General features: G+C 38.6%; 1 protein-coding gene across 5 annotated transcripts in view; it reads right to left on the reverse strand.

Annotated features, from left to right (window-relative positions):
* The window catches only part of OSBPL3 (oxysterol binding protein like 3), a 580,670-nt gene that overhangs the window by 115,647 nt on the left and 440,292 nt on the right, over window positions 1-24,731 (reverse strand). For all 5 annotated transcript variants that reach the window (XM_053714156.1, XM_053714152.1, XM_053714153.1 and 2 more), the window contains one exon: window positions 19,226-19,350. In XM_053714156.1, the coding sequence (XP_053570131.1) occupies window positions 19,226-19,350 (125 nt within the window). The remainder of the gene's footprint in view (window positions 1-19,225; window positions 19,351-24,731) is intronic.

Raw genomic sequence — 24,731 nt, forward strand, 5'->3', positions numbered from 1 at the left:
AGCCACTGACGTTATGTTGTCCGACTGAAACCTGATAAACTGGGTTGAAGCTAGGTGAGGCCTGCAAACTGGCATCCGTGGTTACAATCACCCAGGTAGGTCTGCGAAAGCAAGTTCCCTGAGAGAGAAGATCCTGAGACAACCACCATGGAAGAGAATCTATGGACATCTGATCTAGAACAATCTTTGGAGATAGATCCGCATAATCCCGTTCCACTGCCTGAGCAAGCATAACTGCAGAAGTCTGCGATGGAACCGAGCACACTGAATGATGTTCATGACTGAAACCATCAGACCAATAACCTCCATGCACTGAGCCACTGACGACCGAGGAAGGGACTGAAGAGCAAGACACGTATTGAAAATCTTTGACTTTCTTGCTTCTGGCAGAAAAAGTTTCATCTCTAGAGAATCTATAATGGTCCCCAAAAATACCACTCTTGTAGCCGGAATTGAGGAACTTTTTCCTAAATTTACCTTCCAACCGTGGGAGTGCAGAAAAGACAACTCCGTGTGGGAGTTTGCTAGTTAAAAAGATGGAGCCTGAACTAGAATGTCGTCCAGATAAGGAGCAACTGCAACACCCTTCAATCGAAGTATCGCCAACAATGCTCCCAGGACCTTTGAAAAAATTCTGGGAGCTGTTGCCAGACCAAAAGGAAGAGCTACAAACTGAAAATGTTTGTCTAGAAATGCAAATCTTAGGAACCTGTGATGATCCCTGTGAATGGGAATATGCAGATATGCATCCTTTAGATCCACTGTGGTCACAAACTGACCTTCCTGAACCAAAGGAAGAATGGAACGAATAGTTTGCATCATGAAAGACGGAACCCTGAGAAACATGTTTACACTCTTGAGATCTAAATTAGGTCTGAAAGTTCCCTCCTTTTTGGGAACGACTAAGAGATTAGAATAAAAACCGAGACCCTGTTCCTGAACCGGAACAGGAACTATCACTCCCATGTCGGCAAGATTCTGAACACAACATAAGAACCCCTCTCCTTTTATCAGGTTTACAGATAACCTGGAGAGAAGAAACCTGCCTCTGGGAGGAAAATTCTTGAACTCCAGTTTGTAACCCTGGGACACGATATCTACCACCCAGGGATCCTGAACATCTCAAACCCAAGCTTGAGCAAAGAAAGAGAGTCTGCCCCCCACAAGATCCATTCCCAGATCGGGGGCAGACCCTTCATGCTGATTTTGAGTCAGTAAAAGGCTTTCTGGACTACTTCCCCTTATTCCAAGACTGATTTGACTTCCAAGATGGCTTGGACTGTTCCTGCTTGAAGGAAGAAGAGGAAGATTTACCAGAGAAGTTACGAAAGGAACGAAAATTACTCTGCCGACCCTTCTGTTAATTTCTTTTTATCCTGAGGAAGAGAATGCCCTTTGCCTCCCATAATATCAGATATAATCTCAGCCAAACCTGGCCCAAACAAGGTCTTACCCTTGTAAGGAATAGACAAAAGCTTAGACTTAAAGGACACATCCGCAGACCAGGATTTTAACCATAAAGCTCTGCAAGCTAAAATGGCAAAACCAGAAATCTTAGCTCCCAACTTGATGACCTGTAGAGAAGCATCTGCATTAAAGGAATTAGCCAACTTCAAAGCCTTAAAGGGACACTGAACCCAAATTTTTTATTTTGTGATATAGATAGAGCATTCAATTTTAAGCAACTTACTAATTTACTCCCATTATCAAAAGTTCTTCATTCTCTTGGTATCTTTATTTGAAAAGCAAGAATGTAAGTTTAGATGCCGGGCCAATTTTTGGTGCACAACCTGGGTTGTTCTTGCTGATTGGTGGATTCATTTAACCAACCAATAAACAAGTGCTGTCCAGGGTCTGATCAAAAAAATTGTTTAGATGCCTTCTTTTTCATATAAAGATAGCAAGAGAACAAAAACAAATTGATAATAGGAGTAAATTAGAAAGTTGCTTAAAATTGCATGCTTTATCTGAATTACGAAAGAACAAAATTGGGTTCAGAGTCCCTTTAATTCTATCTTGAATTTCTTCAAGAGGAGTATCTTGCTGAATAGAATCAGACAATGCATCAAACCAATATGCTGCCGCACTAGTAACCATAGCGATACATGCAGCCGGTTGCCATTGATACCCCTCGTGTACATAAATCTTTTTAAGCAAAGCTTCCAACTTCTTATCCATAGGATCTATAAAGGAACAGCTGTCCTCAATAGGAATAGTGGTCCTCTTAGTCAGTTTGGAAACTGCTCCCTCCACCTTAGGAACCATCTGCCAAGATTCCTTAATAGGATCAGCAATAGGAAACATCTTCCTAAAAATTGGAGAATGGGAAAAAGGAATCCCAGGCTTCTCCCATTCTTGTGCAATAATATCTGAAACACAATCTGGTATAGGAAAATCTTCCACAGAGGAAGGGACATCAAAAAACTTATTAAGTTTACTAGATTTCTTAGGAATAACCATGACTGACGCCTCAGAGTCATCCAAGGTAGCCAAAACCTCCTTGAGTAACAAACAGAGGTGCTCCAGCTTAAACCTAAAGGAAACAACCTCAGGTTCAGAAGAAGGATTTACACAATCAGAATCCGAGTTCTCACCCTCAGATGCTACTGAAGTATCTTCCTCCACAGACTTATAAGAAGAAACGCTAGACACAATTACAACAGAATCAGAAACCTTTTACTTTCTCTTGCGCTTCCCCTGTAACATAGGAAAAGCAGACAAAGCCTCAGATACTGCCGAGGATATATGGGTAGCCATATCCTGCAAGGAAAAACCAACTGGAGACGAAACATAGAGCACTGCAGAAGATTGGGACATATGAGGAGAAAGCTACGAATTACAGGAGACTGCTGAACAACATCCGCCTTAGACAATGAAGGCTCAGAATCAAAAAGTCTATCCTTGTAATGTAATGTTCTCTCAGTACAAGAGGAACAAAAAGGGATTCGAGGCTCTACATTAGTATTTAAACATAGAGAACAAGCAACAGTTTGCAGGGCCTCTTGGTCCATCTTATTCCAAAGGAAAAAACCTTAATCAATAAAAAATTCAAAAACAAAAACATGTTACTGTCTCTTTAAATTTTAAACAGACTTTTTTTTATTTATTTTTTATTATTTTTTTTAAACTAGAAAATCCTTAAATAAACTACACAATAAATCTTGCAGCAACAATTTTTCACAAAATGAAAGCAAAAAGAGACACAAACGTTATAGTCCCTGAAATTCAGACAGAAACTTAAATATAAACAAAGCAACAGCCCCACAAAAAAAAAAACAACAACAGGCAACCTCCATACCTCAACAAGCTCTGCTGAAATGTCTACCTGACCTCCTTGCTGCCAGAAACAAAGTCAGAAAATGATCCGGACCCCCATACAGCCGCACTGGAGAGAACGCTGAACCACCTCTGAGGAGCTATGCAACAGAGCTGCAACATCAAGGAACAACAGGAAACAGCTAAAAGGGCACCAAAAACTCCCTTGCTATCTCAGATAAGCCCGCCTGTTGTGGGTGTGGCCTAACAAACCTCCCGGTAGCCATTAATACACAAACAAAAAACATGTACACCAAAGTGAAAACATAATAAACTGAGCCAAACATCCCCAGTGCCTGCAAAACTGCCATACAATAAACCGTTAACCTAGAAGGCTGATTGTATATTTAGAAAGAATTAACTGTCAAAGTGCCAAATTCTCCTATAACAAAACAGGGAAAGAAATAGGAACTACCTCAAAAATCTGTCCGGCAGCAGGACAGCTCACTTGGTATGAGAGGGGCTTCCTACCTCACATGGACCTGTGGAAAAAAGAAAAGGCTAAGTAAACTTACTCAAACTTTCAACCAAGGGCAGCATAAAATTACTTGGGAGGCCCAGTGGGGATTAGTTCCCAAATGCTTAAAAGCCACCACTTGCTCTACTTATGAGACTGACATGGACTACAGCTAAACCCCAAAGAAAACCAGAGCAAACTTGCTCTGCTTAAAAAATAAACTTGATTGAAGAATCAGACACCTAACGTAACCCCTCCTTGCAACTGATTAAAGCAAAGAGAATGACTGGGGATTGTGGGTAGGGGGAGTAGTATTTAACAGCTTTTGCAGTGGTGCTCTTTGCCACCTCCTGCTGGTCAGGAGTGATATTCCCAACAGTAATTAAGATGATCCGTGGACTCACAGTGTCATTAGAAATAAATATTTATTTATACCATTTAAATTAGAGGTAAAGCTTCCTAGACAGAACAGTATTGCAAACACAGACATTTCCGAACCATAGAAAGCGACATCCTGCAAATTTTAAATTTCATAATTTGCAGTCTTTTTTCATATTCAGTGAAATCACAGTAAGAGACATCATAGGAAGAGATGTAAGATGAAGTAAAGCAATATGCAAAAACAGACTTTACTTTAGAATTTGTACCAGTAAACGGAAACAGTCTGCATCACTAGTCAAGAATGTATTAAAGTGTCTAATTAAAACAAATAAAATGTGCATATATTTACAACATTTTTACTATTAACAGTCATCAATTCTTCCAAAAGATCATAAAACTAGACACATTCTCTAACTATTGCAGTAAAGTTATAATGAAACAAACCATCTCCTAATCAAGTATTTTTAAGTCCAGCTCTTATATAGTATCACTTCCCTACATATTACACTATTGCAGGGCTCAGCTGAGTGCTTAAAGACACACAGACCTGAAGTGACACAAATCTATTGTACATTAGATTCACTGTCCTAATAGCCAGCAGCAATGCTTCATAAGGTATCCTTAACTCCTAATGACACTCTGAGGTGCAGAGGAGGAGCCAGGCTGCAGTGCGTCAAATTACTATAAACAGGAGGAGAGAAACAGCAAACAAAACTGGGTGAGCTGTTGGGGGCAAATTGACTTTTGAATTATTTAATCTAAATTTTCATATTTTTGCACTGTGTGTAGGAAGTGATGTATATTTAAAACATGCTAAAATCAGTAAGCTGCAGACGATACAGAGTGCTAAAATATAATATTACTGTCTAACTAAATAATGCAGATGCAAACAATAAAATTATCTACAGTAGTAGCCAAGTAATCCCCCCTCTTTTACAACAAATCAGTACAGCTCCTTACTTAGTGTGGAGGAGCGGTTTGTGTTTTTTCTTCTGAGTTGTGGAAGTTTAAACATCATTCACTCAGAGAAGGTGCAGCAAGTAGTCTCTGCCTAGACACTCTGAGTGATTAAGGGACAAGCAACAAAATCCAGGGACTGTCCCTGAGAATCAGGGACAGTTGGCAATTATGATATATATGTACATTACATACGTTCCAGAGGCTCCTTAGCTTAAATCAGAAGAGATTTGTAGAAGATTTTTTACACCCTGCAGTTACATTACAGCACTGTAATACGGTGTACAGTACATGTGAGTAATATGCTATTTGTTTGTTTTCTTAAAGGGCCAGTATAGTGAACTGTAATAAAGCTGCTCTAATACATATAAAATAACAGTATCAGGTTAAAATATTTTTCCTTCTTAATATTGAAGCTAAGGGGAAGTGTATGTCTGTGTGCATGTGAAAAAAAAAGTATGCAGCAAAAAACAAACAAAAAAAGACTGTCCACTGGCTGATAAACGGAACTCTCCACTCCCTTACTCGTAGACAGTGACATGCATCATAAACATAAAACTATTTTTATAATATTGTTTTTACAGCATTCATTTATTTAAGATATTTAAATATAACATAATATTATATAATATATAATGGTCTTGATCACAATCTTTTGGCAGCAGCGTTTTCTGCTGAAAGGGCGTGTGATTACAACAGTGTGTTTTAAGCGGATTCCTACACTCGCAAACAGGTTTTTGGATCTTCAGTAAAAGCCCTATTTTACCTACGGAGCTGAAAAGATCTCAATACTTTTTGGGTCATTTTTTAACAGCCTTTTGAGACCATTTTTTGGCTTATCAAATTCAACACCTCAAGGCACTTGATAAATCCTCTGTTTCATTGTGAACTAGAACGTTGACCTTGGCTTCCTCATTGACCCTTGTCTCTGCATTGTCCCTTGTTCCGGGTTGCCGTCTACTGTTGCTGATCCTGCTTTGCCTTCTGACGACTCTTCTGGTTCCTGATTCTGTTTTGACATTGCCCAGCTCCTGCTGACCTATGGCTCTTCTGACCACTCTCTCTGGATTACAATTTGGAACTCTACTTGCCCGGCTTTTCTGACTATTCTTTGAGTTCTCCTAAGAACTGTTGTTGATCTCTCCTATAGAACTATACTAGTTGTAACATTCTGGGTCTCTTACCACTTCTCAACCCTTCTCCTTACCTGGATGGACATTTTACAACCGTGATAGCTTGAGAAAAAAACAAAGCTTGCTAAAAAGCCCACACATGCACGTCAGCAGCACACAAAGGAAATAAAAAACAAGAATGTGCGTGTAAAATAAACTGACATGCGATATCCTGCCAGGCCCGATGCACAGAAAATTTAAAATATACGTGTGCGAAGTAAAAAAAAAAATATATATATGGGGGCAGAGCCGAGTATTGATGTGACAAGACGTGATTTAGAGGAGCTCCAGACTTTCACTTTAATTTTATCATCAATTCTTAAAATTAGTTGCAGTTGGAACCGTACAATACTGCCGAAGAGACTTAGCAGCTATCTTTGCAGACTTTTCCCTATACCACGCTCTTCAGTGTAACCAGATTGCCGTTGAAAAGACTGCCTAACATTGCGGCCTACATGGAAAAAATGGAGAACCTCCAGGAGCTGCTACAGGCCCTACTTATGGAGTTTGAGAGGGAGATGGCCAGATGCATAATGTATTTGCATCATGCGCCCCAGTCCGAGATCATGGAGAGTGGCGAGCCTTTGAAATCGGCTTCAGCAGTGTGGATGCCAGGAGATAGCGAGACACAAGCTGCCGGACGCAGGTACACATCGAGAAATTACTTGACCTCGTGGGACTTGGCCGATCCCTGGGAGCAGGTCTTTATAGCGAAGACGAAGCAGAGTTTGTGGTTGCTAGCAGCGGAACATCGGCCATACCAACATACGCATCTACCTTGCAGTGGTCGGGAGTGAAGGGCCCTTACTACCCGACCATCACATATCAATCTTCTATTAGGGTGGCCATCTTTTAGTCTTTGAGGGATTCCCGCACAACAGACCGATCTGTCTTTATCGCCTCCCTACAAGAGATACATAAACAGGGCACTAAAGAGGCTGATCATTATGCTCTGGCACAACCCTACGATCCCTTCTTGGGGCAACTGCTCCAGAGAGCTGGCGTGGGATAAGAACCTGTCTTTTACCAAACAGAGCCTCTCCTATTTAGGAGGACAACTGCAACCTAAGAACTATCTGAACTCCCACTTAATAGCAGGAACATTTTCATGAAGACTGTGAGATCAGCTACTCCAGGCTCCTTGAGGTTGATGAGAACCCCAGATGATCTACACATATAGTTATGTTTACTGTTTTAGATTTTATTGCATAGAATTTATGCCTTTGGAACACAGTGTTTTACTTTTATCTCTTTATACTGCATACACAGATCTCCAGTTGTTTTTTTGTTGTTTTTGTTATATATATTCTAGATCTCTAGTAAAGTTAACCCCTTAAGGACCAGCGACGTACCCTGTATGTCGCTGGCCTTTTTTTGGCACGTGATTGTTTTATAGCGCGGTCTTGCCACCAGCGTTGAGAATGCTCTATTCCACAAAGCCTGCTGGAGGGAGGGCATTAATAGCGTGTTCTTGCTAGACTTGTGCTATTATGTCCTGAAAAAACCCTTAACGACCAGTGACATACAGGGTACATTGTGGTCATTAAGGGGTTAAGATCATAAGCTGGTATTTCTCGCAACGTACTTGTCCAGTTTCAAATGTGGTTAAATGTTTAAACTATCTCCCATATAATTTATTATATGTTAAAGCAGTGGCTATTTATTCAGGGATATAATTCTCATGGACCTGATCCTGCACCAATAAATAGTTAGTTTATATATGCCTATAAAAAATGGATTAACAAGTATGGATAATATTATATTCTACCCTTTTGGGAAAACTAGGGAAAACTAGCCAGGAAGCCTAGTGGGGGACGGTGCAGATATTAGGGCAGGGTTCCTTTTCCCATTTATAATTTAAGTTGAAATGTATTAAGCCTGAGGGCAGATTAAAAATTTATCACCCTGGTATAAGATGATTACACAAATTCTCACCACTAGATGGGAGTCAAGGACTAGGTATAGTTTCATATGCTTAGACTATATTTAGCTTTTTATAGGTTTCAGAATGACTTAGGTCCTCATGATACCCCTATATAAAGATTTAGAGTGACCCCAGTAGAACCTGCTCTATACTCCTACTATTCAACACTACATGACTGATGCTAATAGATTCATATTTGTTGATACCAGGGCCGTCTTTAACACAGGGCAAAAGGGGCAGCTGCCCAGGGCCCAGTCTTTGTTGTGGGGCCCAAAAGTCCTTAAAAAAAAATAATATTTTTTTTTTTTGGTTCATGCTAGACTGCTGATGTCAGTCATGATACTGTCCCAGTCAAAAGTTTTCTGCTTATATTTATTTGTGAGAATCTGTGCCAGACCATGCCGGTGTCATGTGACATGGCAAGCTAGTGCTGTGTGCTGTTTTAGGTGTGCACTGTGCAGCACTGAATGCTAAGCCCAAACTCGGCATCCAGCCAATCTCACTGCATAAGAAAAGGTCCTGCTGAGGTTACCACTGTTAGCAGGTAACTGCTCTGATGGTGGGGATTGTTCTGGGTAGGGCTGACTATAGGCGCATGCAGCAGAAAGCTGGAGCGGCAGGCACGTGAGGATTTGCACATCTGTGCAGCTGCAGACACTGCTCTCTTGTGTGTACATGTGTGTTTGTGTGTACATGTGTGTTTGTGTGTACATGTGTGTGCTCTGTAGTGTGTGTTTGTGTGTACATGTGTGTGCTCTGTAGTGTGTGTTTGTGTGTACATGTGTGTGCTCTGTAGTGTGTGTTTGTGTGTACATGTGTGTGCTCTGTAGTGTGTGTTTGTGTGTACATGTGTGTGCTCTGTAGTGTGTGTTTGTGTGTACATGTGTGTGCTCTGTAGTGTGTGTTTGTGTGTACATGTGTGTGCTCTGTAGTGTGTGTTTGTGTGTAAATGTGTGTGCTCTGTAGTGTGTTTGTGTGTACATGTGTGTGCTCTGTAGTGTGTGTTTGTGTGTACATGTGTGTGCTCTGTAGTGTGTGTTTGTGTGTAAATGTGTGTGCTCTGTAGTGTGTGTTTGTGTGTACATGTGTGTGCTCTGTAGTGTGTGTTTGTGTGTACATGTGTGTGCTCTGTAGTGTGTGTTTGTGTGTACATGTGTGTGCTCTGTAGTGTGTTTGTGTGTACATGTGTGTGCTCTGTAGTGTGTGTTTGTGTGTAAATGTGTGTGCTCTGCAGTGTGTGTTTGTGTGTACATGTGTGTGCTCTGCAGTGTGTGTTTGTGTGTACATGTGTGTGCTCTGTAGTGTGTGTTTGTGTGTACATGTGTGTGCTCTGTAGTGTGTGTTTGTGTGTACATGTGTGTGCTCTGTAGTGTGTGTTTGTGTGTACATGTGTGTGCTCTGTAGTGTGTTTGTGTGTACATGTGTGTGCTCTGTAGTGTGTGTTTGTGTGTACATGTGTGTGCTTGTGTGTACATGTACAATATATATAAATTAAATTGATTTAGTTGTTTTTTGGTATGTTGGGGTGGAGAGCGAAATTGCATGGGCGGGGGCCCAAGAAAATGTTTGCCCAGGGTCCAGTCAATATTAAAGACGGCCCTGGTTGATACCACACTTTTGTTGTACTACCAACTATATGTAATGATATAAGATGCAATATAGTTCAAGGAGGTCTTACTAGTACCACACTTACTTAACAAATTATTTATTATGTGTACTGGTTTGTTGAAATGGCTTTATTTGTTCCCACTGGTTCATTCTCCATTAGGTAAATTTGACTCAGGTTGGGGCTTACTGTGATCTGCATACAAATATATTTATATACTCGATGCAATATACATATATCTCTCTAGGGATTAGAGAAAACCCAGCACAGTGGCCTCCATCTAGTTTCTATACTCCTATCTTGCCACAACTATAGCTCCCGTAAGTTTAGCACCACCCTCTCTATTTGTTTGTTTGTTTATTTGATAAACATAGGAACGCAGATTCCAAGAAAACTCTCCCTTTAATTTTACAGGCACGTGTTTTACACTTAAAGGGACATTAAACACTAAATACATGCTAGATAGAATGATACATTCAAAGAAAAGATTAGTCCATGACTAACATGTAGATGTATTTTTTAAAGTTTCATTAGTTGTTTAAAAAGTGACAAAATAAGTGTAAAGTTTTAGTGTCTATAAAACACTGGGAGCTGCCATGTTGTAACTTGTGTTACCTTCTCTGCTGTGGCCAATTAGAGACAGTTATAAATAGGTCACTAGAGTGTGCAGCCAATGGTTGTGCTAGATTTAACAGTGTTCTGCACTTCCATTTCTAACAGGAACTGAAAAGCTCACAATTTCAGAATGAAATTACAGGCAAAGAGGACAAAATAAATAATGAAAGTATATTGCAGAGCTGTTTTATATATACAATTTATGATTTTATATTACCAACTCAAAGTGTTTAATGTCCCTTTAAGAAGCAAATAAATATATTAATTACTATAGGTAATATGAGATCTTATGACTCGTGAATAATGCCACAACCTATTTCAATATTTGACTCCAGGTGTGGATAATACATAAAGAATATTTTACAATCTTGATGTTTCTACCCTAGTTTATTATACTGTCATATCTTATATCCCGTATTCATCAAGCAGGATAACATTTTTGCCTACCACAAGTTACTGATCAGAGACAGCTGTTCTTCTATGTACTTTTATGTCACCTGATTCATATATATATATATCAATTTTATTAAGCTTCTTACCTTAATATTACCCCTTCCCCTGTTGTTGATAGTTATATTTATCATATAAGCTAGATATATAGGTCATACCTATGACTAATATGTTTCAATACTACTCAAAAGGTCCAAAAGGGACCTTATATAAAAGTAACCCTCCTGTTATTTTTCATATTAAATGTGCTGGAGGTTCAACAGGGGCCTCACTTGTGTTATGGAGGTGGAAAAATGAGGATTAGTATTTGACTTTTCTTTTTTTTTATTCTATTTTACAAGTACTACTTAGATAGTTGACTTTGTTATTGTGCTCCGCTTTATTCTACATTTATGTACCTATTTGCTCATATGTCATTTCATTATTATGGAACAGATTGCTCGTATATTTTTGTTATGTTACAATGGGATTCCTGTATGTCTATTTTTTAATCCTCAATAAAATTTAATTCAAAAAAAAATATGGATAACTATGTTAAAAAATCTGACAAGTGCAAATACCAGTAAAGCGTAAAATTAATAGCACATTACAAAATCCTGCCTGTCACAACAGTCCACTGGCAATGTGTACCTATAAGCAGTCTATAGGCTAAGTAAGTGCTTACAAAAACCCCCCCTATACTCACCTATTAGGCACCCACATTACTGGACTTAAAACTTTCAGGAAATTACTGCGTCTAGTTTTAAGGGCTCATGGAGTTTTGGAAGTATGTTCCTCCTCCTTGTGGTCAGGAGAGGTATTTCCTAGGAATAATGGCTCATGGAATGAAAGAAATATATATGTTAGGATCAAGAGAGGGGTCTAAGGTAGAGTTTAGGTGGAGGTGTCTGAGTAATCCCACAGACCATTCTGACTAGTCACCTACAGATTGTCCAGTATTTTTATGGAGGACAGCTGGCAACCCTATTTAGGTTTGTTGTGAACTGAAAACAAAATGGGGACTGAGTATCTATATAAAACACACAAAATCTTATTTTACTGGATTTTAACATTCTTTGTATTATTTTTATTTTATTATTATACTTTATTTATAAAGCGCCAACAAATTCTGCAGTGATGTCCATAAGTACAAATGATAAGAGTACAACAACGATACAATATTTTTAAAAGAAAACACAATTTAACAAAAAAATACCGGAGGAATTGAGGTCCGAACTCCCATCGGAACTTACTATCTAGAAGGGTTGGGTAGGAGGGTGAAAAACAGGAGGTGAAGGCTGAAAAAGGTGAGAATTCAATTAGTACAGAGTTAGATGATGGCAATTATTAAGTAAGTGTAATTAATTTGTTACTGAGTTGGGTAGTAGGCTTCCTTGAAAAAAAAATGTCTTTAGGGAGCGTTTAAAGGAGGACAGATTAGAATAAAGTGGACAGCATGATGAAGTGCATTCTAGTGGGTTGGTGCCGCACAAGAGAAATTCTGCAGTCCAGCGTGGGAAGAGGTGCTGGTAGAAGATGCAGCTGTATGAAGCTGCTGTATACATGGTAAGCCGTTTGATCCACTAACTATTAGTTTGGGATATAACAACATTTGGGAATCTCCTGGAACAGGCCAGTAAATAAATTATCATGTTTGTGCTGACTGTCACAGGAGTATGAATGTTTGCATTGATACATTACACTACAGTTTTCCCTTTTTATCTCTAGAAGATGCAAGGAGCAGGTCATTGCTGAACCTTAGGGGCGGGCTGGAGTTTATTTATTGATTAGTGAGGACAGGTAGTGGGGGGCAGCATTGGTAAGGGCTTTGTATGTCAGGGTGAGGATTTTAATCGAATTTTGCTTTGAATGGGGAGCCAGTGAAGGTACTCACAGAGAGGTGCAGAAGGTACAGAGCCATGGGAAAGGTGGATTAGCCTAGCAGAGGGATTTAGGATGGATTTAAAGGGTCGAGACAGGAGAGAGGAAGGCCAGTTAGTAGGTTATTGCAGTAGTCAAGTTGGGAGTGGATTAGTTGCTTAGTGGTGTTGGTGCTCTGAAATTGCCAAATTTTGTAGATATTGTGTAGGTCAGTGGTTCTCAACCTAAGTGACCTCAGAGCCCGGTAAGTTTTAGCCGGACCGGTCCAGGGCCCGGTAAGCATCGGGAGTGGGTTGCAGTAGGTTTGGAAGAAATATATATATATATATATATATATATATATATATATACACACATACACAGTCTCTTTCTCTCCTCCCCTCTCTCTCTCTCTCTCTCTCTCTCTCTCCCCCTCTCTCTTTCTCTCTATATATATATACACACACACAGTTTACAAATGCACATTGGTGTCCAGTGGTCGCCCTAAATATATACATTGGTGTCAGTGGCCGTAATTATGTCATTGGTGTCAGTGGGCTTACTTACCTGTGAGCTGATGCTTCACGCTCTGCACGCCGCCAGCCGCTTCTACCCGGTCACAGTGCGCCCGCCCGCCGCTACATGCTCACAGTGCGCAAACTGACATGCGCAGTGGCACTCTGACAGGCCCGTCCAAAATTTAGGAGATGTGTAAAGGCGGCCTGTCAGAGCGAGTGTCTGGAGGCAATGTCGGGTCGCGGCCCACCAGCAGGGCCGTCGCGGCCCGGTAGTGGGCCGCGGCCCGGCTGTTGAGAAACACTGGTGTAGGTGGTTGCGGCAGGATGAAGAGAGGAATTGAATATGGGGAATGAAGGACAGATTGGAGTCAAGTGTAATTCCAAGGCAGCAGACTTGGGGTGATCGAAAGATGGTGACGCTGCCGTCCGTGATAGAAAAGTCAGAAATTGGAGTAAAGCTAGAGGGGGGAGGGGGGGGGGGGATAGAAGGAGACCCCACTGCCTTGCTATGTATCTTCCTAAAAGACCCTTATACAAGATTGTGCCATTTATGAACAGGTTTTTATAGGGGACATGCCTCCATGTACACTAAGTTCAAACTTGTTCATGAGAGTGCCTTTTGAAAGGGCCTGTGCCTACATTACTGAACTTGTGATCTGGCACGAGCATTTGTGACCCTTTGGTTTCAGGGTATCAATATTGTGGATCCATTTGCATTCAGCCTGAAGTAATCGTTTATCTAAGTCCCCACCTCTTCCTTGCAGATCTATCAATTCCAAGCCCATAGCTTTTAAACCAACAGCAGTGCTATTGTGGCATTTGAAGTAGTGTCTTGCCAAACTGCTATCTATCAGATTTTCATTTTTAATATCCCTCCTATGCTCTTTTACCCTTTCTTTTAGCTCTCTATAGGTTTTTCCCATGTAGAATTGTGGGCACGAACATGATACTGCATAGACTAGTCTTTCACTCCTACAATTAATATGGCCAATTATTGTGTGTTCGTCACCTGGGCATCTATAACTTTGTTGCCTTTTTGGATGCTCTAACAGACACTGCATCTCCCACATGGGAAGTTGCCATCTTTCTTTTGGTAATTTTGGAGCCAATTCTGATCCTTGACAGAGTTTCTAAAGTGACTATGCACTAGTTTATCCCGTAGGTTTGGTGACCTTCTTTGGGTCATCAATGGTGTCTCACCCACTATTGTCTTAAGAGTTGGGTCTACCATCAGTGTATCCCAGTGTTTTAGAAGTATGGATCTTATATACAAACCACAAGGAAAGTTACACCTTGAAGAAGCTGCATAGAGTATCCCCAGCAGCAAAACACGTGTAGCGTTACTTTGTTTTACTACCTCGGCTAGGCCAGTCGAGTGTCCTGATTCACTTTGACTGTTTGGGAGACTGCCTGCCATACCGACCACACTAACCAAGCTGCAAGGATCAGCAAGAACAATTTATCTATGGAGACAGAGCATATATAGCACATACAGGGGAAGTAGCCTTAAAGCTCCAATGACCTGGATAGCCGTGATCGGATCACCACACATATGGATACCACACCACTATGAAGACTGGTTAGATCTAACCTGTTTTCTCGCTTTACTATAAGGGTCCCTTAGGCGAGGGCAAGCCCTCAGTAGGTTGTACAATGCAAGTGAGAATACCCAGTTGTGATTTGGAAATTTGCACCCGATGCTTGTATTCACAGCTGGTCTGTACTGAATGAACTGCTTATTTGCCGCTTCACCGCTCACCTGTCTATGTGTATTGCATGAACTGCTACCCTACAAACTAACATTCTTTGATATTGCTTGCTGTTTCACACTCGCTATCCATGTGCTTACTGCCTATTGCTTGGAGTACCGTGTGTTTTCTTGTATGGACTTTATTGGAAGAGACTCTGGATTGAAATAAGCATATAGGATCACTATATGAGCTATCCTATACTAATCTGTGAAGGCTCAAAGACACAGACATCAGTCACTTTATTTCACCATTACATTCATTTTATGAGCTCTTTACCTTAAAAGGGGACTTTTGTTTTTCCCAATGGCCATTGGTGCATAGGTACTATTTTTATATAGGCACTAATCATTTGTTGTTTTAATTTCATATGTATGAATTGTTTAATAAATAGTATTTTTTGTAACTCATCTGCTAGCAACATAGTGTTTATGGGAGAGGGGCTTGTTTCTCTCGGACCAGTAGCCACCACACCCTGCACTGATAGCTTTATCTTTTTTGATGGATAGTGCTGGCATAGGGCATACTGTTTTTCTCTTTGTTTTCTATCCTATTTTTTTCTTTAATTATTTATGATACAATTTATGCCCCCTTGCACCCCTGGATACACAATCTTTTAGATATCAAAGGTTATCCATTATATCACTTGATTGGGTTTGAGCTCTAATGGCCATTGGTAGTTAGGTTGTTCTTGCTATTACCACTTTTTGATACATACTTGTTCTTTTATATTATTGATATTTTAAATTTATATGTAATTTTGCTATATACTTATGTCTGATGTCTATGCTTATAGATTAGGAGGGGCTCTCTATTTCCCTAGTGACATTAGTCAGACACCGGCCTGTAGGGCTTATATCCATTATTTAGTGTAATTGATTTGTGCTGGCATAGAGCATTCTGTTCCCTTTTTTTTCCCTTTTCCCTGTTTCCCTACCTCTCCTCCCTTTTTTTCTTTGATTGATCATATATATATAATATATATATATATATATAATAAATATATATATATATATATATATATATATATATATATATATATATATATATATAAAAATGTAACAGGAAAAGCACTCGCTGGGCTTCAGACTTCAATCAGACTTCCCTTCCTCTGACAATTGAAAACTCCAAACAAACAAACTAATAAAGGCATTGAATACTTTGAAAGCACCCTGGCAGTTGAACGGTTGGTGGGAGTGCATATGCCTATGAACTTTTCTTTATATATATACACACACACGCACATTATATATACAGGCATACCTCATTTAATTGTGCTTCACAGATATTGCTCTTTTTACAAATTGAAGGTTTGTGGCAACCCTGTGTCGAGCAAGTCTATCGGAGCTATTTCACAAATAAACACATAAATACACAACTATATATACAAACACCACCAGCAAAAATGTATGACTCACTGAAGGCTTAGATGATGGTTAGCATTGTTTAGCAATAAATTATTTTAATTTAAGGTATGTACATTGTTTTCTTAGACATAATGCTATTTCACACTTAATAGACTACAGCACAGTGTAAATGTAACTTTTATATGCACTGGGAAACAAAACAAATAAGTGTGACTCACTTTTTTGCTATATTCGCTTTATTGTGGTGGTCTGGAACCGACCCCGCAATATCTCCAAGGTAGGCCTGTATATATAGGCATAAATATTACATCAGAAATACAATTAAAGGGACACTAAACCCAATATTTTTCTTTCATGATTAAGAAAGAGCGTGCAATTTTAAACAACATTTCAATTTACTTCTATTATCTAATTTGCTTCAATCTCTTAATATCCTTTGTTGAAAAGCATATCTAGATAGGCTCAGTAGCTGCTGATTGGTGGCTACACATAGATGCTTTGTGTGATTGGCTCACCCATGTGCATTGCTATTTCTTCAACAAAGAATATCTAAACAATAAAGCAAATTAGATAATAGAAGTAAATAGGAATGTTGTTAAAAATTGTATTCTCTATCTGAATCATGAAAGAAAAAAATTGGGTTTCATGTCCCTTTAAAGCTAACCACTGAAGCAAAACAAATTATGAAATAAAAATGAACAGCATATATTATGCATAGCTAGATATATAAAATGTGTCAGATTTATAGGGAGATAAGCATAAGGTAAGGCCATTAGACACCATCAAACATAATAAATGCAAAGAATATTGCTATTTTGAAATGTGAAATAAGTGTAATATTTATATATATTAAAATCGAACTTACATACACCATATATATTTATAACTAGCTTCGTACGGAACACATTGAACAACTACATTTTTTAGAAAGATACAAATAGAATTGTCTAACACATTCTAGTTTTATTAAGATGGCATCATTAAGACATGGTAACCTACATTATTAAACTACTAAACAGGATCGCACCTTCATGAATTTCAGTTCAATAATGCAGGCGCAAGGAGGCACTGTCGTGACAGTGACACATCCCCTATAATAACAGGATCATGAAGGCGTAATCGTTGCTTGAACATCTTCTATGCAGATACCATGTTGCGAGGGTTGCAGGTGAGGATGGATTCAAATTACAATAGGTTCTTTTTGAGCCCACTATTATGCATCTCGTTTTAAAGGGCAGTTATGAAGACACTTGTTTGTTAGTGACAATCAGAACAGTGCAAGTGTGACTTGCTACACACCATTTGTAGATGTTGGGGACCTGATCTCACTTTTCCTGTATAGCCCCTTAGCTGTACAGGATAGCATGTACTCAACACAGGTACATATGTAAAAGTATGCCCCAGCCACTGCTGAAGGACTATACAATAGTGATGAATAGAGCTTTAATGAATCAATACCATGTATGCTAATTCACCAGTAAAATGTCTCCCATTGCAATTTTCAGAATGTGCAATATAATAGAATGATTCCAAGTAGCCTTGGAATACTTGCAAAGATGTCCAAAATGCAATTTTGAGGCTTTATCAAGTACCTTGAGGTTTTGAATGTGAAAAATCAAAACTGGTCTCGAAAGTCATTGAAAAGTCTCTTGAACATAGATTGTGATTGCTGAGAACATTTTGCCCCCATATTAAAAATAGAACTTTTATAAAGGAGCCAAAAACATGATCATGGTTGCAGGAAATAGCGGAAAAAGGAAATAGCGGAAAATACTGTATTGTGATCGTATGGAATTGAAAAATGAGCTTATAAGACAGAAAAACAACAGACAAAAAAGGCCTCATCCGATAGATTGTGATCGACCCTTATACCTGTTGCAGGGGGTGTGTATAAAATGGATTGAGATGTTAACAGAGAAGCAATACTTAAAGGGACACTGTACTCAAAAATTTTCTTTTGTGATTCACATAGAGCATGCATGTTTAAGCAACTTTCTAATTTACTCCTATTATCAAATTTTCTTCATTCTCTTGGTATGTTTATTTGAAAAGCAAGAATGTAAGTTTAGATGCTGGCCCATTTTTGGTGAACAACCTGGGTTGTCCTCGCTGATTGGTCAGCACCAATAAACAAGTGCTGTCCATGGTACTGAAGCAAACATTTGCTGGCTCCTTAACTGAGATGCCTTCTTTTTCAAATAAAGATAGCAAGAGAATGAATTAAAATTGATAATAGAAGTAAATTAGAAAGTTGCTTAAAATGGCATGCTCTATCTGAATCATGAAAGAAAAAAATTTGGGTTCAGTGTCCCTTAACCTTACTTTCATGCCCCACCCAGAATCCTTAACTGTAATGAAGTTAATTGTTTTAGTGTAATTAATCTTGGAAGAACTCAAGCATCACTCGGTCTTCCCCTATTACCATCATTCACCAACCTGGATGTCAGGGCTCATATCAGGGTCTAGAAATGGCTCACAATAATTTAGTTTTCTAATGGTTTTAAATGTCTTTGCTCATCAACAGCCTTTGCGTGCCTTATTTTATGGATTACATTTGAACCCATGAACTGAATGCTGTACTTTGTACTAAATAATACCATGGTGTTTGTTTATGGCACTAGTAAATTGATATTTTTTTATTGTAAAGCATTGGACCTTGCCTTCGGAAATGACTGTACACAGGTCTTTTATCATAAAGAATTTTCTCTCTAAAAATAAATGCTGAGACCATTTTATATAAATATTTCTAATATGCTGAGTTGCAGATTTATATGATTTAAATATAGTAAATATAAACGTTACACATAGTGAATGTACTATTTGATGTCAGAAGTTCTATACACATTGACAAGCTATGATAAATATAAATATGTTACCGATGATAAGGCATTCTTTAGACTGGTGATCTGAGCAGACTGGGATGACTCATGTTCTAAGAAATGTTTCAGCTTTTCCCTCTCTGAGAAGATTGTGGTATAAGCAGATTTTAAAGTGAAATAAGCTGTGAAGAAAAAGAACAGGAAATGTTAATTGCATTAGACATTCACTCATAAAGCAGTAAAACTGAAAAGTGCTAATAAAAATATCAGTGTCCTATTATATAAAACAACAGGGAGTCATGGATTTGTTGTTGTAAAGTGCTTTACAGCATCCTAACATGACCAGATCAATTGTCATAAAGGGATAGTAAAGTCAAAATTAAACTTTCATGATTCAAATAGAGCTACTTAAAACAACTTTTCAATATACTCCTATTATCAAATTTGCTTTATTCCCCTGGTATCTTTTGTTGAAGAGTATGCTCAGGAGCAGCTATGTATTATGGGGAGCTAGCTGAGAACATTTGGTGAGCCAATGACAAGAAAAATATATGTGCATCCACCAAATCACCAGATAGCTCATAGTTGTGCACTGCTGTTCCTGAGGCTACCTAGGTATGCACTTCAGCAAATGATAGCAAGGGAAAAAAGCAAATATATAATATAAGTAAATTGGAAAGTTGTTTAATTTTTATATTTTTGTCACTTTAATGCTCAAAGGAGAATGTCCTACAAACAGACTCCAGGTAAAAAAAAAAAAAAAAAAAGAAAGAGTTCCTAAATTATATCCAAAATAATTTTAATACGTCTCAGATGTGTACATGGTGGTCATCAGATAGTATGGTTTAGCATACAGACACTGCTCAACTAAGATTTTACATTTTAGATAGGCTGACTTGTGGGAAATACCTTTGCAATTCTTTAAAAGGTCAGACATTGACTACTAAAGCACAAGAACAGTGTGAACATTTGAAGAATGCCATTTTAAATTCAACTATATAATAGGGTTCTCCAGAGAAGTAGCACATGCTGTAAATACAGAGTATAAGAAATACAGACTCATTCAGATAAAGCTGTGGACATATGGAGAATAAAAAAAAAACTAAAAAAAAAAACTGCTAACTACGCAGTTTCTTCAAAAAGAATGGAAGATAGCACAGTCAATTAAAACTGGAGACAAAACAAACATTCTTTGGATAGAAGAAAGGGAGAGTAAGACTCAAGATGATATTGTAGAGTTGTGCAAAAAGATAAGGAAATAGACTGCTTCAGGATGAATACAATTTTTTTTACAACTAATTGTGCAGATAAAATGATTAATTTGAGGAATGCTACTATATACAGCAATTTGAGTGGCATTATTTTTTAGCATTATTTCACCTGTGCTCTAGTTAAGATATAATAAATATCTGGCCTGAGTAAGGGACCTGAGGACTGGGTTTGGGAAACACTGCTATAAAGAGAGTTATAAGCAGCATATAAACTGTGTTTCTGCCACTTTATAGTTCACTAGTTAGGAATAATTTTTAATATGAGTTATAGTTAAGGAAACAGTCTCTAGAAGGGGGTATTAAAATTAGAAACTGCTGAAGAGAGGTCTACTGAAATAGTAGGAACATGGTTTAAAAATATACTGAAATATACATAGCTAATAATAGAGGGAGAGGTGATATGATAGAAACTTTCAAGCATTATTCAGAATTGAATAAAGAAGAGGATGGTAGGAGAAACTCCGAACTTCGAGCCATAATGTCAAATTTGAGGACTGTAGGTTAAGTAATTTGTGGAATCACGTCCTTACAGAAAGGGTGGTTGATCATAGAATTGACTTCCTATAAGATGAAGATGAAGAATGCTTTTGATATGCATAAGGCTACGAATGTATTAACCTTATACTTCAGAAAGCAACATGACAGATGTGATGGTCCTCTGTTTTTATCTGCTATTAAAAACTCTCTTTGTCTTCTGTGTTCTATAAATGTTGCTAATATAAGCTTTTTTTAGGTTGCAATGGATATACAAAATCACAGTAATTTAGATAAAATAATTGATGCACTAATTCTATAGATATTGCTGTAAAAACGAAAAAAAAAAACATCACAATTCCTCCAGGTCAAAAATGTGTCTAGGTCATACTGTCCTCAAAATATTGTAATGAAAATGTTAATGCAAAAATATCACCACAAAGTAATTTAATGATACAATAATGTTGGATTATTGACATGTAGAAGTTCATTAAAAGACTTATTAACCATTTGTATGACAGAAAGAACTACAATGCTTAGAAAACTTTATTTGCAACCATGCTGACTTGTCAGTGCTTTACTTACCTGGGCAGTCGCCAGGCTGCCGCACTAACAAATCCGGTTACGCTAATCCCTAAGTCGAGCTTGTCAGGCAGGACTGTGTTAAGCCCTGTATCATTGATATCAGAAGCAGTTTCTAACTGCACTATCCCTAGGCTTGATCCTAAATAAGTGCTTATCTGGTATTTCTTTCTGGATGACCTCTCACCACCTAAAGATTAACATGTCCAAGACTGACCTCCTTCTAATCTCCCCCTCAAGCTCTACGTCGATATCTGCCTTTTCCATCCCTGTAGACAGCATCACCATCTAACCATTGCCACTGCCTCGGACTTACACTTTACTCAAATCTATCCTTTGTCCCCCACATCCAATCGCTTTCTTCATCCTGCCGCAACCACCTACGTAATATTTTCAAGATTCACCCTTTTCTGAGCGCTAACACCACAAAGCAAATAATACACTCCCTGGTTATTTCAGACTTTACTACTGCAATAACCTACTTATCGGCCTTCCTCTTTCCCGCCTCTCCCCCCTTCAATCCATCCTAAATGCCTCTGCCAGGCTAATCCACCTTTCCCGTCGCTCTGTATTTGCTGCACCTCTCTGCAAGTCCCTTCATTGGCTCCCCATTCACAGCAGACTTAAATTCAAAATTCCCACCCTTACATACAAAGCTCTCACCAACGCCGCTCCCCATTACCTATCCTCTCTAATCAATAAGTATACTCCAGCCCACCCACTAAGATCCAATAATGACCTGCTCCTTGCATCTTCGACTATCACCTCTTCCCAAGCTAGACTGCAGGACTTCTGTTGTGCTGCACCTACCCTCTGGAACACTCTCCCTCGTGCTGTCAGGCTTTCCCCTAATCTTTTTTCTTTTAAATGCTCCCTGAAGACTTTTTTGTTCAGAAAAGCCTACCACCCAACTCAGTAATAAATGAATTTCACTTAGCTAAAATTTCCCTCATCTAACTCTGCATTAACATCTTTCTCAATCTTGCAGTCCTCACCTCCTGTTTCTCAACCTCCTACCATTCTAGAATAGGGCCCTTAATTTCCCCATGTATGTGTTTGTAAAAATTTGTCTTGTCTCTTACAAGTTTTATATCATTGTTTTATTTAAATGAATTGAACCCATGGACAGCGCTGCGGAATATGTTGGCGCTTTATAAATAAAGTATAATAATAATAATAATAATAATAAAGTGCTCCTTCGATATAATGGTGTTACTCGCGGAGTGTTTGCAAAACGAAATGGTCACCCAAAAGAAACAGCTGAGGAATTCATGTACAAAGCTCCACAATATATTACTTGAGGAGGTTGGCCAATTTATTAAAAATGTGGATACACAAATTTTGTAACTCTGGAAGACCATTAAAGATCACGATATAGAAAATATAAGATCAACACACAAAGTATAGACAAAAATAGAAAACAATAAAGCAAACAATGCTTTTAGTACAAGGTATAGGATCAATGATAAGGCCGTCAAGTGTAAACCAAATCTGTATATTCCACATATATGACCTCCAAAGTAAACAGGAAAAACACGTCTGTTGAGAGAGGTACACAGTGGGCTGTAACTCAGCTCTTAGTATATAGGTGTCAGGTTTAAAGCCCCACGGTTGCCTGGACATACACAGGAACTCCAGGAAATGCTAAAAATATTTATTGTTAAAAAGGACATAAAAAAAGACCAATAATCACAGCGACATACATAAAGTATAGAAAAACTGTTAGCGCACAGTTCACCCACCATATATTTTATGTAAGGGGTGGATAATCGTTGGGCAACAAAAGAGGTTACAATATGAAGTTTAGCCCTTAAGGGAAGAAAATAGTTTGTACAGTCCTCGAATATCCAACATATGTTTCTCTGGAATACACCAGCTTTTCAAAAATTCCTGGATGACTACAATGCCAGAACAGTATATTGTTGGGTATGGGACTCAGCAAGAAGGGAAGGGGTTGATATTTCCGCTTTGAGAAACTGTCGCACATGCAGAATATACACTGGCTCCAGCTCAAAGAGTTCCTCCACTGACACAATGTGAACGGAAGGAGATTTGGCAACACAAGAGGGGGCAAATGACACAGGAAGCACCGGAACAACATGGAGAAAAAAGCTCCTACTCACAGCAGCAGATGCTCTTTATTATTACTACGGACACCTCATTACCATCACTGAAACAATAGGTCCAAGGATCAAACTTTGTCCTTTTGTACTGAACAGTCATGCAATTTATTTTTAATTAAGCAAGGACTTAAATTCTTTAGGACATTAAAACTAAGAACTTTTTTGGTAATGGTGAGGAATCCAAATGAAAATACTTGGTTTACACAATAAAAGTACAAAATGGTTATTTTTGTAACCAAATACGATGTTGGTAAGACGGTACACAGGATTTTGTGTAAGCATTGGCATGTTTTTTAAACCTGTGATTCTAATTTACAAGCTTTTCAGGAACTCCCAATGCATAAAGAAGAGGGAACAATTGAAAAACAGGATTTATGCTTACCTGATAAATCTATTTCTTTCCGGATATGGTGAGTCAACTGTTTTCATCAATTACTGTTGGGAATACCCCTCCTGGCCAGCAGGAGGCGGCAAAGAGCACCACAGCAGAGCTGTTAAGTATCACTTCCCCTCCAACAGCCCCCAGTCATTCAACCAAAGGAAAATGGAGAAAAAAAGGAGTAACACAAGGTGTAGAGGTGCCTGAGGTTAAGTAAAAATACTGTCTTGAAATAAAGGGCGGGGCCGTGGACTCACCATATCCGGAAAGAGATAGATTTATCAGGCAAGCATAAATCCTGTTTTCTTTCCTAAGATATGGTGAGTCCACGGTTTTATCAATTACTGTTGGGAATCAATTCCCAAGCTAGAGGACACAGATGAATAGGAAGGGACAAGACAAGTAGACCTAAACAGAGGGCACCACCGCTTGAAACCTTTCTCCAAAAAGAAGCCTCAGTCGAGGCAAAAGAAACAAATTTGAAAAATTTGAAAAAGTATGCAATGAAGACCAAGTTGCAGCCTTGCAAAACCGATCCACAGAAGCTTCATCTGTGAAAATCCAAAAAGAAGAGACAGCCCTCGTGTTATGAGCCATAACTCTCTTAGCAGACTGCAGCCCCGCAGTCTGAAAAATAAAGAAAATAAACTTCTTGACCAGAGAAAAGAGAAGTAGCAGTAGCTTTCTGATACAGAGAAAACAATATTAAGAACGCACAACAAATTGTACACGCA

Source organism: Bombina bombina, chromosome 5 (genome assembly GCF_027579735.1).
Source record: "Bombina bombina isolate aBomBom1 chromosome 5, aBomBom1.pri, whole genome shotgun sequence".
Lineage (NCBI taxonomy): Eukaryota > Metazoa > Chordata > Amphibia > Anura > Bombinatoridae > Bombina > Bombina bombina.